The sequence below is a fragment of the Triturus cristatus genome, chromosome 1_2 (assembly GCF_964204655.1).
Source record: "Triturus cristatus chromosome 1_2, aTriCri1.1, whole genome shotgun sequence".
NCBI classification, from domain to species: domain Eukaryota; kingdom Metazoa; phylum Chordata; class Amphibia; order Caudata; family Salamandridae; genus Triturus; species Triturus cristatus.
The window spans coordinates 1,078,816,691-1,078,833,865 of record NC_140580.1 but is presented as its reverse complement, the minus strand read 5'-3'; the positions used below and the strand labels follow the sequence as shown (position 1 = coordinate 1,078,833,865).

At 49.6% G+C, this 17,175-nt stretch overlaps 1 protein-coding gene across 8 annotated transcripts in view; it reads right to left on the bottom strand.

The window, feature by feature from the left end:
• SEC16A (SEC16 homolog A, endoplasmic reticulum export factor) overlaps positions 1 to 17,175 on the bottom strand; it is a 559,433-nt gene that overhangs the window by 129,938 nt on the left and 412,320 nt on the right. For all 8 annotated transcript variants that reach the window (XM_085612981.1, XM_085613007.1, XM_085613017.1 and 5 more), the window contains one exon: positions 2,149 to 2,240. In XM_085612981.1, coding sequence (XP_085469107.1) covers positions 2,149 to 2,240 — 92 coding nt within the window. The remainder of the gene's footprint in view (positions 1 to 2,148; positions 2,241 to 17,175) is intronic.

Genomic DNA, 17,175 nt, shown 5'->3' with positions numbered 1-17,175 from the left:
CTGATTGAGATTTTACTACTTGAAAACAAGGGAATGGCAGACAATGAACTGGGTGTTGACCTAGAGGGTGACCCTAGGTAGGCTTACTGGGAGAAGTTGGCCTGGTATATGCTGGTCGCTAGTTAAAGTGGCCACCTTGCACCAGTACAATTCGACTCTTATGGTAGATAGGTTGCTATCCTGGTGGTAGCTGTGGAGAGCAGCCTTCAGGTTAAGTCCTTAGAGGAATGTAAAACAGCTTGGTTTACCTTATAATCTCTTGAATTACTAAATGAAAGGACACCACACTGGTATTTATATAAATTATATATGTATTTATTACTAGACACACTCTACTAATCTCTTTGAGATTAGAAGTCAGGAACAGATGCACAAATTAACATTTCACAACAAGTTAAGCACAAATATGGCTGGGGCCCTAGGGACGTACCAGACCATACACTAAAAAAGAGACTTAGGAATATCGACTTGCGAGGGCACAAGGCCTAGGGCCTTCAGAAGCGCTGGGGCCTCACTAATCCACCCAAGGCAGGTAAGTAAAGGACCCACAGGAGACGCATGCAGTGTGAGAACACAGCCGCGGATCTAAATTGACTTCAATGGAGCAAGTCGCGGTTGGCATTTTAAAGTTTTAGGATACTTCGGGAGAGTCTACAAGCAAATCACTCACAGGGTAAGTAGTTCTAGAGCCAACACACACAGGAGCACCGTAGTGCTGGAGTTACCTCACCCAGGGAAGCCGGGTGCATAGGTGTCTTTTGGTGTCGGGTCGCAGCGTCGTTTTCAATGGGAGCCAAAGAAGACTTGCTGCTTGTGAAGACAGGAGAAGTGTCCGGTGGAATCCAAGGCTGGATTCAGAAGAAAGAAGACCTGAAAGCAGAGGAGACAGTGTTCAAAGTCACTTGGCAGTGACCCGGGGCAAGGAAGCTGGATGATTTCAGAAGATCACAGGTGTCTTGACTCTTCAGCCACAAGGTCCAGGAGGCGTCGATGGCGACCAGGAGCTGGATTCGGCGTGTCCCACGAAGTCTGCAGCTTACTGCAGTGCCGGTGACCAGATTGGAGCCAACAAGCCTTGGTAACAGCAAGTCTTGTGGAAAGTGTAAAAAGTCAGCGGTGCAGACCAGCAAGGTCTGACGGACTCACCCAGCGAGGGTAAGTCAGGGAAGGCCTGGAGCCACCAGGGGAGCCCTTTGAAACTGTAGAAAGATCTTCTGGGGATCCACAAGCCAGCCGGCAAGGGATCGCGAGGACACCTCGGGAGGATCAGAAAGAAAGTGGGGGCAACATAAGGTGCAGATCCTACTGTCCTACACTTACAATATACTTTGGGAAGGTTGACAGCAAGCACAGCGACCAGGTTCTAAGAAAACCCTAACGTTGTTTGAGGAGGCTTGATCATCAAATCACCATAGACTTTCACCTGTGTGGGTACTCTACTGATTAACTACATTTGCGTTAAACAAAATAAGCATTTCTTAAAAAAGAAAAAAAAAAAAAACGTCATCAGCGGGAAAAAACACCTGCTTTTCTTATTGAGAAAAGCTCTACCTTTCAAACTGGAAAAGGTTTGGCTGTTTACAGATGTTTGACTTTATATTACATACGCCAATCATAGCATTACCAAGATTCATAAATCTTCGGAGCAATCCCGGTCTTGAGAGCCATATTGAAAGGTGCTGTAGGCAACGAGGTCCAAATGTAAATTATTTCAGAATGTGATCTGACATTTTTACCCAAAGATGCTTGCCATTATGCAGTTGAAAAGCAAGCTGCAGTATCAAATGTTATTCACGTCTTGCAGATGCCACACTTCAGGATACATACATATTCAAAAGAAAATCTGTGTAAATGTCCTTGCTTTTTGTCATACTGTGGATGATGTTGCTAAACACAAGTTTTGTGCACCTCTTTTCTTTGCTAGACCAAAAAACGTAAGATTCAGAAAAGGACTACATGCCATATGAGAGGAGGCAGGTCAAGCTGAAAATAAGAGGGCAAAATATTCATAACCATTAATTTAGAGCAAATCACCTGTATGTTCTTTCAGAGTTTCAGATGACAATAACATTAGTCCATCACATATAGAACATATCTACCAGAGACGTACTGGTACATGTAACCTTTGGTGCTTTAATGCAACAATACCTGTGTTTTCGAACTGTGATCTGTGCCGGTTTGATCTGCATTCGTCACTTGCTCAACTCCACTACCCTCTGCTGGTTGCTGATCTTCTGGTACTGTAAATGCCAGTGAACAGTAAAAATGATTTCACTTTGGAAGACATTCATAATAAATTAACATCAGAAGCAAACGTACAGCAGATAAACCAAAGGGCAGCAGCAAAAAATATTAGGCTGCTAGCCTCTAATAGTGGTGTGGTTTATCTATTCAAAAACACAGCACTGTATGTTATCAATAAATTACATGGACAATGCTGCTGAAAAAAAACACAACTGTCAACGTAAAATATAAGACTTCATTTACCAAGGTTTTAAATATTCTCTCTAAATACTACATGCATTATTTAATTTAAATAAATTAATGAACATCAAAGGTTGACGGTATTTATTCCACCAAAATAGTTAAAGGTGATAAAATGTGGACATGGTGGTAGTAATAAAATACTCTGCTAGCAGGCAGTTTTTCCTCTCACTTCACAAAGAAGCACCTCTTTGCCTGCAGTGACGACCAAGGGTTTGGGTCTCCCTGTACTGGACGCATTAGAATGCTTCCACAATGTCTTCCAAACGAACAAGTTACTTACCTTTGGTAACGATGTATCTGTAAGGAACATTAGTTAGATTCCCCACCTTAGAATATCCCAAGGCGTCAGGCTGGATCCGGAAAGATTTTTCGTCAGCAATACCCCTTGCGCGTCGCTAGGCGTCGTCTGCGGCTCCGCGTTCGTCGTCGGCGTCGTGTGCCGGAATGACGGAGTACTTAGACGCCGCCCTCGCGCACCGTCAGTTCTTGTACATAGCTTTCCACGCCAGGAACGCAGAGCCATGCAAGAGACCGACACTGGTGCCAAAAAAGTCTAGGGGCCTGAAAAGGATAACCTTAACCCTAGATGTCGGTTCGCAGAACGGGGAGGATGGGTGGGTCGGTGAGGAATCTAACTAACTAATGTTTTTTACAGATACATCGTTACCGAAGGTAAGTGACTTGTTCATCTGAAAGAAACACGTTAGTTAGATTCCTCACCTTAGAATAGATACCCCAGCAATACCAACCCCGGTGGTGGGTCTGCAAACCAAGATCACACCAGAAAGTCCTGGAGAACAGAACGGCCAAAGAAGCCGTCTCTCCGGACTTGGCTGTCCAGGCAATAATGCTTGGCAAACGTGTGCAGCGAGGCCCTCGTTGCTGCCTGACAGATGTCCTGCAAGGGGACTCCCCGACCCAAGGCCGTCGTCGCCGCCGTGGCCCGAGTGGAATGGGCCCTCAACCCAACAGGAGGTTCCTTTTTAGCTAAGGAATAACAAGCTTTGATGCACAAAACGACCCGCCGAGAGATGGTTCGCTTGTGCACCGCCTGCCTTTTCGTAGCGCCCACGTAGTCAACGAAGAGTTGGTCGTCCACCCGGAACTGTTTTGTGCGGTCCAGATAAGAGCGCGCACGTTTTGGGTCCAGACGGTGGAGCCGCTCTTCCTCTTTCGAGGGATGCGGAGGCGGAAAGAAGGTGGGCAGCGTAACAGACTGCCCGATGTGAAAGGCAGTCACAACCTTAGGAAGGAAGGAAGGAAGGAAGGGCGAGTGCGGAGCACAACCTTGTCTGGATGAATAGAAAGGAAAGGAGGCTTAGAAGAGAGCGCCTGGAGCTCACTCACCCTTCTAGCAGAGGTGAAGGCTACCAGGAAAGCAGTCTTAAGCGTCAAAGGGAGCGCACATCAGATAAGTCTAAACAAGATTCAAATCCCACTGAGGCATTACGAAAGGGACAGGAGGAAACATGTGAGTAATGCCCTTAAGGAACCGAGAAACAACAGGGGATTTGAAGAGAGAAGGCTGATCAGGAAGCCGAAGGAAGACAGAGATAGCAGAAAGATAACCTTTAAGAGTGCCCAGAGCAGAGCCCTGCAGGGCCAAAGAAAGAAGGAAGAGGAGAACCTCAGAAAGAGGGGCGGAAAGGGGATCCACATCCTTTGCTGTGCACCATGCCACAAATTTGTTCCACCTACAGGTGTATACCGTTTTAGTGGAGGGACGCCTGGCTGCCAGAATCACATCGCAGACTTCAGGAGGCAAGTCAAATGGCATCAACTGTCGCCACTCAATCTCCACGCATGAAGGTGGAGACTGGACAGGTTCGGGTGGAGGACCGTCCCCTGCTGCTGCAACAGAAGGTCCTCCTGAAGAGGCAGTCGTATCGGGGGATCGATTGACAGACTGAGTAGCTCGGGATACCAGTACCTTCGTGCCCAATTCGGAGCCACCACGATGACTTGGGCCCGGTCGTGCCTGATCTTCTTCAGCACTCTGGGAAGAAGTGGTATAGGCGGAAAGGCGTACAACAGACCGCAACTCCACTCGCGACGAAAAGCGTCCCCAAGCGAGTGCCGCCTTGGAAATTCCAACGCGCAGAACTGCTAACATTGCGCGTTTTCTTCGGTGGCGAAAAGATCTAACCAAGGCTCTCCCCACTGCCGAAAGAGACCTTGCGCCACGTCCAAGTTGAGACGCCATTTGTGATCCATCATGCACCGGCGGCTGAGTTTGTCTGCTCTAGCGTTCAGAGAGCCCGCCAGATGTTGAACCCCCAGGGTGATGCCCTGATGTTCCAGCCATGTCCAGAGGCGCAGAGCCTCCTGACTAAGGGTCCACGACCCCACCCCGCCCTGTTTGTTGCAATACCACATGGCGGTGGTGTTGTCCGTGAACACCTGCACCACACTTCCCCGGACAACGGGAAGGAATGCCTTCAGTGCAAGTCGGATCGCTCTTAGCTCCAAAAGGTTGATATGGAGCCGAGACTCCGCCGGAGACCAGAGTCCTCTGATCTCCGCCTCCCCCATGTGGCCCCCCATTCCAGGAGGGACGCATCCGTCACCACTACGTGCTCCGGGTGGGGTAGGGAGAGGGATCTGCCGCTGACCCAATCGCGGTTCGTGAGCCACCACTGCAACTGTTTTGCAGTGCCCTCCGAGATCAAGACATGGTCCGACAGGTTGCCCAGATGCTGGGCCCACTGAAACTTCAGGTCCCACTGCAGAGCCCGCATTCGCCGCCTGGCGTGATGCACTAACAGGATGCAGGAGGCCATCAGACCCAGAAGCCGCAGCACCAACCTGACCGAAACCCAGGATAGAGGCTGAAAGATGGGAATCAGAGCCTGAATATTCCGGACCTGCTGCTCCAGAGGATAAGCCCAGAACTGCGCCGAGTCCAGAACCACCCCGATGAAAAGGAGCTTCTGGGAGGGACTCAGATGCGACTTCGGCACGTTGATGGAGAACCACAGCAAATGCAGGAGGTCGGCCGTAGTCTGGAGGTGGGAGACAACCTGCTGGGGCGAGCCCGCCTTCAACAGCCAGTCGTCGAGATAGGGGAAGACTGGAACCCCTGATCTGCGCAGATGAGCTGCGACCACCGCCACCACTTTCGTGAACACCCGAGGGGCACTGGTGAGGCCGAAGGGGAGCACGGTAAACTGGAAATGCTCCTGACCCACCGTGAACCGCAGTTAACGCCGGTGGGCCGCAGGACAGGAATGTGAAAATAGGCGTCCTGCAAGTCCAACGCTACCATCCAGTCTCCTGGTTCCAGGGCAGCCAGAACATGAGCTAGGGTAAGCATCTTGAACCTCTCCTTCCGGAGGAAGGCGTTGACGCTCCTGAGGTCCAAGATAGGGCGTAGGCCCCCTTTGCCCTTCTTGGGAACCAGAAAGTAGTGGGAATAACAACCACGACCTACTTCTGGGCTCGGAACGCGCTCGACGGCCCCCTTGGCCAAGAGGGCTGCAACTTCCTCCCGTAGAAGATTCAAGTGATCCCCCGACATGCGGTGGCACTGCGGTGGCATGGTTGGAGGGGTCGTCTCGAAGGGGAGGGAGTAGCCCCTTCGGACGATTTGCAGCACCCACCTGTCCGACGTGATGGAACGCCAGTGGAGCAGGTGATGGCGAACTCTGCCGCCCACTGGCGTGGAATGGGCCTGAAATCACAGACTAGGAGGGCTTTGAGGCGGAAGCTGCCGGGGTGGATGTGGACTGACCGGCACGTTGACCCACGGTACCGCCTCGGAGGAATCCACGTCCGCGTGCAGGTTGGATCTGCGGCCGGTGGCTAGTCGGACGTGAGGGGGCGCACCTTCCTTGGCCACAAGAGGGACGAAAGGCGGAAGTTTGCGGTCGCGGCCCCGAGAGGCCCAAGGACTTGGCCGTAGCCCGGGCGTCCTTGAAGCGCACCAGCGCACTATCCGCCTTCTTGCCAAAAAGGCGAGTGCCATCAAAGGGCATATACATGAGGGTGCACTGGACATCCCCCGAGAAAGACGTGGACCGCAGCCAGGCGTGGCTGCGGAGCGCCACCGTGGTTGCCATCGCCCTACCCAGCGAGTCCGTAGTGTCTAGTCCACATCGAATAGCATGTCGTGCTGCATCCCGCCCGTCGCCAAGAGCCTGGGCGAGCCGCGCCCAGGCCTCCTCCGGACACTGGGGCAGCACGTCCTCCACCGTATCCCACAGAGAGTGGGAATAACGTTGAAGAGGCAAGCGGTGTTCAAGGACCGCAGTCCCAAACTAAGGGATGAGAACAGCTTCTTACCGAACTGCTCTCGCCTCTTGGATTCCCGATTCGGGGGAGCGGACGGGAAGGAGGATTGGGAAGTAGAAGCCTGGATAACCAGGCTCTCGGGCGCGGGGTGTTGGGACAGAAAACTGGGGTAGCCCGGAGCAGGGCGGTGGCGCCGGGCCACGTTCCGATCCACAGGAGGTACTGTGGAGGGCTTGGACCAGGTGCCCTTCAGAACGTCCACTAGTGCCTCATTGAACTGCAGCAGAGGCTCCGAGGAGCTTGCTGATGGTTGAAGCACTTCAGTGAGGAGGTTAGTCCTCACGGCCACAGCAGGCAGCTCCAGCCCAAGGGCTTCAGCCGCCTTGCGCAGCACCACTGAAAATGCAGCACCTTCCTCCGAAGCCACAGTCGGAGGAGAGATGAAACCAGTGTCCGGGGAGGTGTCCAGACCACTGGCATCCCCCAGCTCATCTGCCCAGTCCTGAGATAAGTTGGCCTGCATGGCCAGAGGGTCCTCAGACCCCTCCCAGTCGCCCCCGTCATCCGATTCCTGATAAACAGGGGGAATAATCGGAGCCGGACGGTAGATGAAATGGTCATCCATCGGCGTCGGCTGCGGCGCCGCACCGGTGCCGGGCCTGGACTGAACCGGAGAAAGACATCGTCCGGAGACGGCGCCGGGGGTGGAACCGGTGTCGGCGGAGGAGGCGTCGTGAGGTCGACCGGCACCGACAGATCCAGGCCTGGATCCCACAGGGACCTGCGGTGTCGGGACCGAAGTTGACGACGGCGCTGGGGCTGGAGCCATCGGCTCGCTAGGTCGCCCAGTCGAGCCCGCGGGGCCGGCAGGCGTCGACGGCGGAGCTAGGCCCCTCATGGCCGAGAGGAAGGCACTGATCTCCGCCGGAGTCGCGTCAGTCCCAGGGACCGGAGGGTATGGGGACGGATGCGGCTCCTGCGGCTCCGACGGAGCCGCGGAGGTGGTACCACACGGACCCTCAACCGTGTAGCGCGACCGGCGAGGGGAGTTCGAAGAGCGATGTCGCCTCTTGGACTTCTAAGCATGCTTCGACTTACCCGAAGACTTCGACCCCGACGAGCGGTGGTGGTGGTGGCTGCGGCTCCGCATCCGTTCCTTCGACCTCCTCCTGGACCGGGGCCGTGAACGGCGTGGAGCTGAGTGTCGGAGCTCGAGAAGCTTACGGGACTGTTCCCGCCTAGCCTTCGAGGTCAAGGCCTGGCAGTCGATGCACGACTCCGTATCGTGGTCGGCCCCCAGGCAGTAAAGGCTCCGGCGGTGGTGGTCCGTCACCGACATCAGTCGATGACAGGAGTCACAGGCTTTAAACCCGGGCATCCTACTGGCACCAGTTCGAATCGAGTAGACAAAAGAGTCCAAAAAGTTTTAGTCGAAAAGTGACTAAAGGGGTAAGCTCTTCCCGGATCGGCGCTGTCTGGCGCGGAAAAAAGAAGAACTGACGTCAGCGTGCGAGGGTGGCGTCCAAGTACTCCGACGACGTCATTCCGGCGCACAACGCCGATGACGGACGCGGACCTGCAGACGACGCCTAGCGACGCGCAAGGGGTATTGCTGACAAAAAATCTTTCCGGAGCCAGCCTGACTCCTGGGGATATTCTAAGGTGAGGAATCTAACTAATGTGTTTCTTTCAGATAAGGTTTTGCCATTGAAGGCCATATTTAGTATTTTAGGGTGAACCCATGCAGGAATGATGGGCTGCAAAGCCAAACTAGTTTTTTGAAGTCAGCTTTATTGCCTACTGCTTAAGCCCAGTTTAAGTTATATTTAAGCCATACTCATAGCAAATGATTTACTTTACTCCACCTTCCGGTACAATGGCTTCGGCTTCCGCTCTTTGTTGAGAACAGAGAGAGGTAATTCTGTATTTGGTGATCAATTCTTACAAGTAAAGCAAGGGCACTGAGGCTTTGACTATAGTCGCTTTAGTAAAGTCACTGTCTCGCCAAACACAAGCAGCCACTTTGCCATTTTTTCTGGCACACACATCTGTAGAAAATTATTCAGGTTTGGACTGAAATCTTTACACATTTCGACTAAAGGAGCTTTGCAGTCACAGTTTACCAGGATTAAATAAGGTTTCCAGTTGATCGATCATGCCCTCAACTATGATATAGATGCAGAGGTATAATAAATGACCAATCATGACTGAGTGAATTCAACTGACCTTTACACAGGACACAAGGTCCATTTGAATTAATCTATTGGTTAATTTGATAATGTAGCCTATTCCATTTGAAAACTTTATTCGGAACAGCTAAAAACAGCCATAAAACAGCAATACAGTAGATCATCAACAAATATAAAACAAAAAATGCACTGGTAAGAATAAAAACATGTAATTAAACAGCCGCATCTTCTCTTGTATTAACATCTAGCATAACATAATTTTCTTGAGGTGTTTTGCACCCCCTTAAAAAGTGCAACATTAAAACAAAGAGGAGTCTTCCAGTGCAAACAGATAGCTTAGTGACATTTTGTGGTCTCTAATATTCTGGGAAAGAAGAATTGGTTTCAGATAATATCTTCTCAGATGTTTGCAATCATAAAATATAAAGGGCTGTGTGTTTTGCTTTGACCATGGGTACTCGCAAACATTGGCCCAGGGGCCACAAAGTACGGTCTGAAGTGTGACCGCGGGCCACACTGATACCAGCAGTGTGGCGGTAGACGGTCTGGGTGGGTCAGGGATTGGGTAAGGACGTCTAAAAACATGTTAAATAAATGGACAAGCATTTATTTTCAAGTTAATAAATGCTTGCCCGTTTATTTATTTTTCTTATATATTAGTGCTCAGTAACTGACTCCTCTCACTTCCTTTGAGGTTCGTCCCGAGACACTCCCGTGCCTCCCTCCTCGTACTGGGCACTCATAGAGCCTCTTGCAAGGCTTTTAAATTTTATCAGGCAACTGTTTAGTTTCTAGTCCTGATGATGATCCCACTGTATTAGGAGCTAGGGATCGAAACGTCGACTTGTCTAGCAACACCGCAATTTAACCATTGTGTAAACTATATAGTGGTGTCTGTCGGTATGAGCTTACCTAAGATTATTGTGTAATGTAAGCCACCTTTTGCTCCCAAAGTTTTTGCCTGCTATTTCGTCCTTTTTCCATTCTTTCAATTCCTTTCCTTCCAAGCTCGGTACAGGATTGTGCCTAAGTTTCACCTTGTGTTGTTTTCTTTATTCCGTTCATTCCCTGTGTATTGTTTTGAATAAATGTTCCTCTGTCCGGCTGGACATTGGAAGACTTTCCATAGTGCTCATTGTAGTCTATGCCAAAATGCTTTCACTATCTACTCTTATGCTAAGGACCTTTGTTCTTCAAAATCAGTAACTGAACAGCAGCTTGTGCTGCTGTTGACCAGGGGTCCGCATGTAAAGGTCAAGACCGCCGCAAGCGGCCCCCGGGCCATACTTTGAGTATCACTGGCTTAGCTCAACCATCGCAGGGACAAGGGATCATATCCGGTGGTCATACAATCATTTCAGGAAAGGTAACCAGGTCAAGTACTGTGCCCAAGCACAAACTAGTCAGAGCAAAACTGTGCTGAAGGTTATTCACCCAAGACACGCAATACTGACTTACAACTGGTAAATCAACCGCCATGTAAAGGCAACTGTTGGCGTTCTCAGTTCATCACACTTTCTACAGTCCTGCTTATACCGTTTAAAAAAGGATTCTTTAATTATACTCTTATCAAGGGATAAGGACCTGTGTGGATCTTGCAAAACAGACATATTGGTGTTCTAAAAGATTCATTTTTTATAAGAATAACGTGATCCAAAGCAAGACAATCTAAAATAATCTCTTTGACAAAACTTGTTTCAGCTTTAGACCAGATAGAAAACCAAAGAAATAAGGGTTTTAATAAAAGCATATCTTCCACAAATTGCAACCACGCCGACTTATGAGAATCAGAGATGATGCAGAGGCTGGTAGGCCAAGCAAATGCTTCAAAAAGGAATTCTACTCTACCTGAAAGGAGTTACTAGGGGCGTAGCCCCAGAACCCTCCCCCAAATGTAGCAGTAGACAACCTTCTTGCCTTATATATATTTATCATGTAGTCAGTTTGAAATGGTGTTTAGAGTGTCAATGAAGCAGTGTTCATTCAGTGCAGCCGATTAAGGTGCCCAAACATGGAATCATTTGGCACGGAAAATAAAAAAACTGATGCTCAACGACTGGTTAGAATGAAAATAAAATGAAAAAACAAAAAGGAAGATGGGAGGAATGTTCGCAATAAGTTAAACCACTGACAATCACTGGTGGTAGCATCCCAACCCATCATTATTTTGCCCACCATGCCACTTCACATTAGATTCAGCCACATGCAAATCAATCCTGATATTTTGTCGATAGGAAATGTCCAGCCTGAACTGCCAAGCAAGGAATGCCCTCTCAGAATCTTAACACAAGCAACTCAAGACCGGTTTCACTTTGATTGAGACTCATCAGTAAAGTGCAGCTTTGTTCTAGTGGCACAGTGGGCACTGGCCTCACGTCTGGACATACCCTTTACACGTAAGACAACACATCAAACACAGAAAAGTTATGGGAGGAATGCTTGCAATAAGCCTAGCCACTGTCAATCACTCGGGTTAGCATGTCAACCCATTGTTCTATTTTCCACCATGCAATCTCAGAAGAACGATAGGTTGGAATGCTACCCAGAACAATTGCCAGTGATCACACTTATTGCAAGCATTGCACTCTTCAACTTTTTTGTAGAAAATAAAAATAAGGCAAAGTTTGAACAGTAAGTCATATCAAAATAGTGATCCTAAATAGCTCAACCGCTTGTGGGAAATATCTTTGGGTCATCAGAACTGTAGGTGATTTAAATTGCATTCTATAGCAATGATTAGAAAGGGTCGGACATGTGGTCCCTACTACTTAGGGTGTCCAAAATGGATACGCTGAAATGCCTGAAAAGCAAATGGCTAGGTGCTGTGAAAGGAACCCTTGACTGGAGCTTTATTACTCAACTGAAAATAGCTTCATCAGAGTGTGGCCGCAGCAAGTATTGATGTCTCCCATATACCAGAGAATAAGGTAGACCCATAGTATTCTGGAAACTCCTAGTCATCCTGACGAGGACGATAGGGCAAGCAGTCTTTGAGTTGGGAAGACGGCTTGTAGCTGAAGTAAAAGATCATGAACTACAATCAGCATTTATAGAGTAGAACTGGCAAAGGTTCTGGTTAACTGGGCATGGGCCCAAGAGTGACTTTCAGGCACTCCTATAATCAAGTGGAATGTTGTTCCTGGTTTATTGGCAGGAGATGTGGGATAGCTTCTCTGCACTGTGGCATGGTTATTGCTCGCAGTCTTTATGCTTTAGTCACAAACTGCCTGTCTCACAAGAAGCACACTGGTGGTCCACAGAAAAATTAAGGGCTAGACTATGATAAAGGTCTATGGAAAACTTCAGGTATTTAATCATGCGTATAAGGAATATGCTACTTACCAGTATGCATCTGTTCTTGGCATGTAGAGCTGCAGAGTTGTACACTTAGCATAGATCGCCATCTGGTGTTGGGCCCGGATGTTTGCAGTTTGTTTTTGTTCTTTCTCCTTCGGTCCGTACTGCGCATGGGCTTCGGCTCCATCCTCAGATTGTTTTTCGCCAACAGGGAAATGATGGAGCGTAGTAATAACAGTGAGAAACCCATGTGTGTTGTATCTAAATAAGATGGACTGGAACGGATACAGGTAGCCGGGGAGGTGGGTGGGCGTGTACAACTCTGCAGCTCTACATGCCAAGAACAGATGCATACTGGTAAGTAGCATATTCCGTTCGAGGCATATGAGCTGCAGATTGTACACTTAGCATAGATTATATAGCAGTACCCAACCTTAGCGGCGACCACCCGTATCCGTTGCAGCGGTTTGAAAAAGTGTCTTTAGTACAGTCTGGCCCACACTAGCTTGTTGCTTGGAATGCACGTCTACACAGTAATGTTTTGTGAAGGTGTGCGGTGTTGACCATGTGGCTGCTTTGCAGATGTCATCTAAGGGTATGTTCCCTATAAAAGCCATAGAAGCCCCTAACTTTCTAGTAGAGTGGGCTTTAGGTGGAACAGATAATGTTCTTTTTGCCTTTTGATAGCAAATTTGTATGCACTTTACAATCCACCTAGCTATCCCGGATTTAGAGATGGGGTTTCCTTTATGTGGTGGAGAGAAGGAAACAAACAATTGTTTAGTTTTCCTGAAAGGTTGCGTTCTCTGTATGTAGTACAGTAAAGCCCTCTTAACATCAAGTGTGTGTAAGGCCCTTTCCGCAACAGATTGAGGTTGCGAGAAAAAGACAGGTAATTCCACCGATTGATTGAGATGGATGGGGGAAATGACCTTGGGCAGAAACTTTGGATTTGTACGAAATATCACTTTGCTGTGATGTATTTGTAAGAAGGGTTCCTGTATAGTGAACGCTTGTATTTCACCAACCCTTCTAAGGGAAGTGATAGCTACGAGGAAAGCTGTTTTCCAGGTGAGGAACTGTAGCTCACATTTATGCATTGGTTCGAAGGGCGGACCCATTAGCCTTGTAAGAACTACATTTAGATTCCATACAGGGGAAGGTGGTGCCCTGGGAGGAATTACTCGTTTAAGGCCTTCCATAAAGGCTTTAATAGCGGGCACTCTGAACAGTGATAAATGCTGTCTGTTTTGTAGATAAGCAGCAATCGCTGCTAGGTGTAGGCGTATGGATGAATATGCCAGGTTACACCTGTGAAGATGGAGCAGATAGCATATGATGTGCTGTATGGATGCATCTAAGGGGTTGATTGTATTGTTACGGCAGTAAACTACAAATCTCTTCCACTTTGCGGCATAGCATGCTCGAGTAGTAGGACGTCTGGCTTCCTTGATAATGTTCATGCAATCAGGGGGAAGGTTAAGGTACCCAAATTCTAAGATTTCAGGAGCCAGATCGCAAGGTTGAGCTGAGCTGGGTCCGGGTGCCTGATTTCTCCATGGTTCTGAGTTAGGAGGCATGGGGACAGGTGCAGTTTTTGATGTGGTACCACCGAGAGCTGTAGTAGTGTGGTGTACCACGGCTGCCTGGCCCATGTTGGAGCTACCAGAATGAGTGTGAGGGAGTGCTGTTGTAGCTTCCTTACCACTAATGGAATTAGCGTGAGAGGTGGAAAGGCGTATGCAAATTTGCCTGACCAGTTCATCCATATCGCATTGCCTTTGGACAATGGGTGTGGGTATCTGGCGGCGAAGCTTGGGCATTTTTTGTTTTCGTGGGTGGCGAAGAGGTCTATCTGAGGATGCCCCCACTTTTGGAAGAATGGGCGAAGGACCTGTGGATGCAGTTCCCATTCGTGTAGTTGTTGCGTTTGTCTGCTGAGCAGATCTGCCATGGTGTTTTGTACGCCTGGAACATGCTGTGCCAGGAGAAAGATGTTTTGAGGAATTGCCCATCTCCATATGCTCTGGGCTAAGCGGGAGAGCTGGGGAGAGTGTGTCCCCCCCTGTTTTTGGATATAATACATTGCAGTCATATTGTCTGTGCGAATGAGGACTGCTTTGGCCGAAATCTGTTTTTGAAAAGATTTTAGGGCTAGAAAGATCGCCAAGAGCTCCAGATGGTTGATGTGGAGCGACTTTTGCTGTGGCGTCCATAGACCTTGCATTGTGAGGTGTAAGAGGTGCGCTCCCCAGCCGGAGAGCGATGCGTCCGCCGTTGGAATCACCTGAGGAACCGGGTCCAGGAACGGCCGCCCTTTGGAAAGGTTTGTGGTGTTCCACCACTGCAGAGAGTGATGGGTGCGGCCGTCCACCAACACCAGATCCGTCAGCTGTCCCTGGGCCTGGTTCCACTGTCGTGCTAGGCACTCTTGGAGTGGACGCATGTGAAGTCTTGCATGGGGCACTATGAAAATGCAAGATGCCATCATCCCTATGAGCTTCATAAACACTCTTGCTGGAAGAGAGTGTTGAGGAAGGAACGTTTGGCGCAAGGCTTGTATGCTTGCGATTCTGGCTGAGTTTGGATAGGCAATACCTTTGGAGGTGTCTATAGTGGCCCCGAGATATTGCTTTGTGTGAGATGGTAGGAGGTGGGACTTCTGGTAGTTCACCGTGAAGCCTAGCTGGTGGAGCAGTTGAATAGAGCTGTTGGTATGTTGCACACATTGGTTGTAGGACGCAGCTTTTATGAGCCAGTCGTCTAAGTAAGGGAAGACGTGAATATGTTGACGTCGGAGGTGTGCTGCTACAACTGCTAGGCATTTGGTAAACACCCGTGGTGCGGTGGTGACCCCGAAGGGGAGAACTGTGAACTGGTAATGTTGACCGTCCACCACAAACCTGAGGTACTTCCTGTGAGAAGGGTGTATTGGAATATGAAAGTATGCGTCTTTCAGATCCAAGGTAGTGAGAAAGTCTCCCTGACAGAGGAGCGGGAGGACTTGTTGTAGGGTGACCATGTGGAAATGGTCTGAATGTATGTATGCATTTAGAAGCCGGAGGTCCAGAATGGGCCTCAGGGTCCCGTCTTTCTTCGGTATTAGGAAATACAGAGAGTAGACCCCTAGATTTTGCTGATTGACGGGGACCTGCTCTATAGCGTGTTTTTGGAGGAGGGAGAGCACCTCCTGTTTGAGCAGTGTAGAATGTTCTTGAGACATTGGATGGTGCCTTGGTGGGATATTGGGTGGGGTAGATGTTAGCTCGAGACAGTACCCTGACCGAATAATTTGGGTCACCCATTTGTCCGATGTTATGGATTCCCATGCGTGGATAAAGTTTTGTAGTCTTCCCCCGACCGGAGTGGGATGGTCTGGGGGGAGCAGAGGGAAGTCATTGTGCGGGCGGGGTGGCAGAACGGGTGGTGTTAGTTTTGCCCCTGCCCTTATTGTTGTTGCCTCTGTAACCACCCCTTTGGTAGCCCTTTGAAAAGGAATTTGAGGAGGGGACTTGTAGGAGGTAGAGGCGCTATCGGTGGAGTAGCCTCTGCTGCGAAAGGATGAGCGTCGAAAGGAGCGTTTAGGGGTCTGTGATTGTAATGCCCCCATAGACTTTGCTGTGTCTGTGTCCTTTTTCATTTTTTCTAATGCTTCGTCCACCTTTGGCCCGAAGAGATTTTGTTGGTCAAAGGGGTGATTTAGGATGGATGCCTGGACTTCGGGCTTGAACCCTGAGATCCTAAGCCAGGCATGACGACGAAGCAGGACATTAGTATTTATGGCTCTAGAAGCAGTGTCGGCTGCATCGAGGGCACATTTAATGGAGGTGTTAGTAATTAGCTTACCCTCCTGTATCAGGTCATGAGGTTTGCGTTTGTGTTTTTCTGGGAGGTGCTGTATAAGAGCCTCAAGCTCATCGTAGTATGCTCTGTCATAGCGCGCAAGCAGCGCTTGTGTATTTGCAATGCGCCAGATGTTCGCGGCTTGTGAGGCGGTGCGTTTGCCAGACGCGTCTAGAAGTTTGGATTCCTTATCTGGCGGTGTGGCCTCTCATGAGGACTGGGAGTTAGACCGCTTTCTAGCTGTGGACACAACTAGGGAATCTAAGGGAGCAGGGCCGTTAATGTATATAGGGTCTGTGGGTGCCGCCTTATACTTTTTTTCTATTCTAGGGTTTAAGACCCTGGCCCTGACAGGGTCTTTGAACACCTCTGCAGCATGCTTGGTGACACCCTTAAGCATGGGCAAGATAGCTGTGGACTTATCCTGAATATCAAATGTATCCAGTAAGAAGTCGTCTTCCACAGGTTCACTATGCATTTCCACCCCATGGTAGTGTGCTGCTCTCTGCACTAAGTGGTGAAACCCTAATGAGTCCTCTGGGGGAGATGGCCTGGATGGGTATAGGTCGGCCTGAGGCACATCTGGTATGTCAGGGTTTTGGTAATCTTCCCATGGGTCTGGGGTCCCCGGTGGAGTGGGGTCCATTGGGGCGTCCGCCGGGTCATAATCTGGATCCCCGTAATCCGGATCTGGGGATGGGGTCGGGGAATGATGAGGCAAGGGTGGCGGAGACCTGGGAGGGGGAGGGGGAGGGGGTGGAGGAGGTGGAGGAGGAGGAGGAGGAGGAGGTGTAGGAGGTGGTGGGGAGGGCACTCTGAGAGGAGAAGTAGCAGAGTCCTTCCGCTTGGGCGGTGGAGGAGGAGCCGGTGTGTCAAGACGTCTTTTCTTGACAACTAAAGTCAATAGCCCAGTCTTTGGATCCTTAAATAAGGTCTTTTGTAAAGGATCTGGCGTAAAGAGGTCCAGTGACACCGAATCGTCCGCTGGCGCCGATGTTTTCGGAGCCGAGGATTTTGATGGTTTCTCTGTGCCATGCCTTTTTGGAACCTCTGGTTTTTTCGGCGTCAAAGTAGTTTTCGGCACCGGAGCCTCTGTGCCGAGGGATGTGTGTTTGTGTTTTGTCGGCAC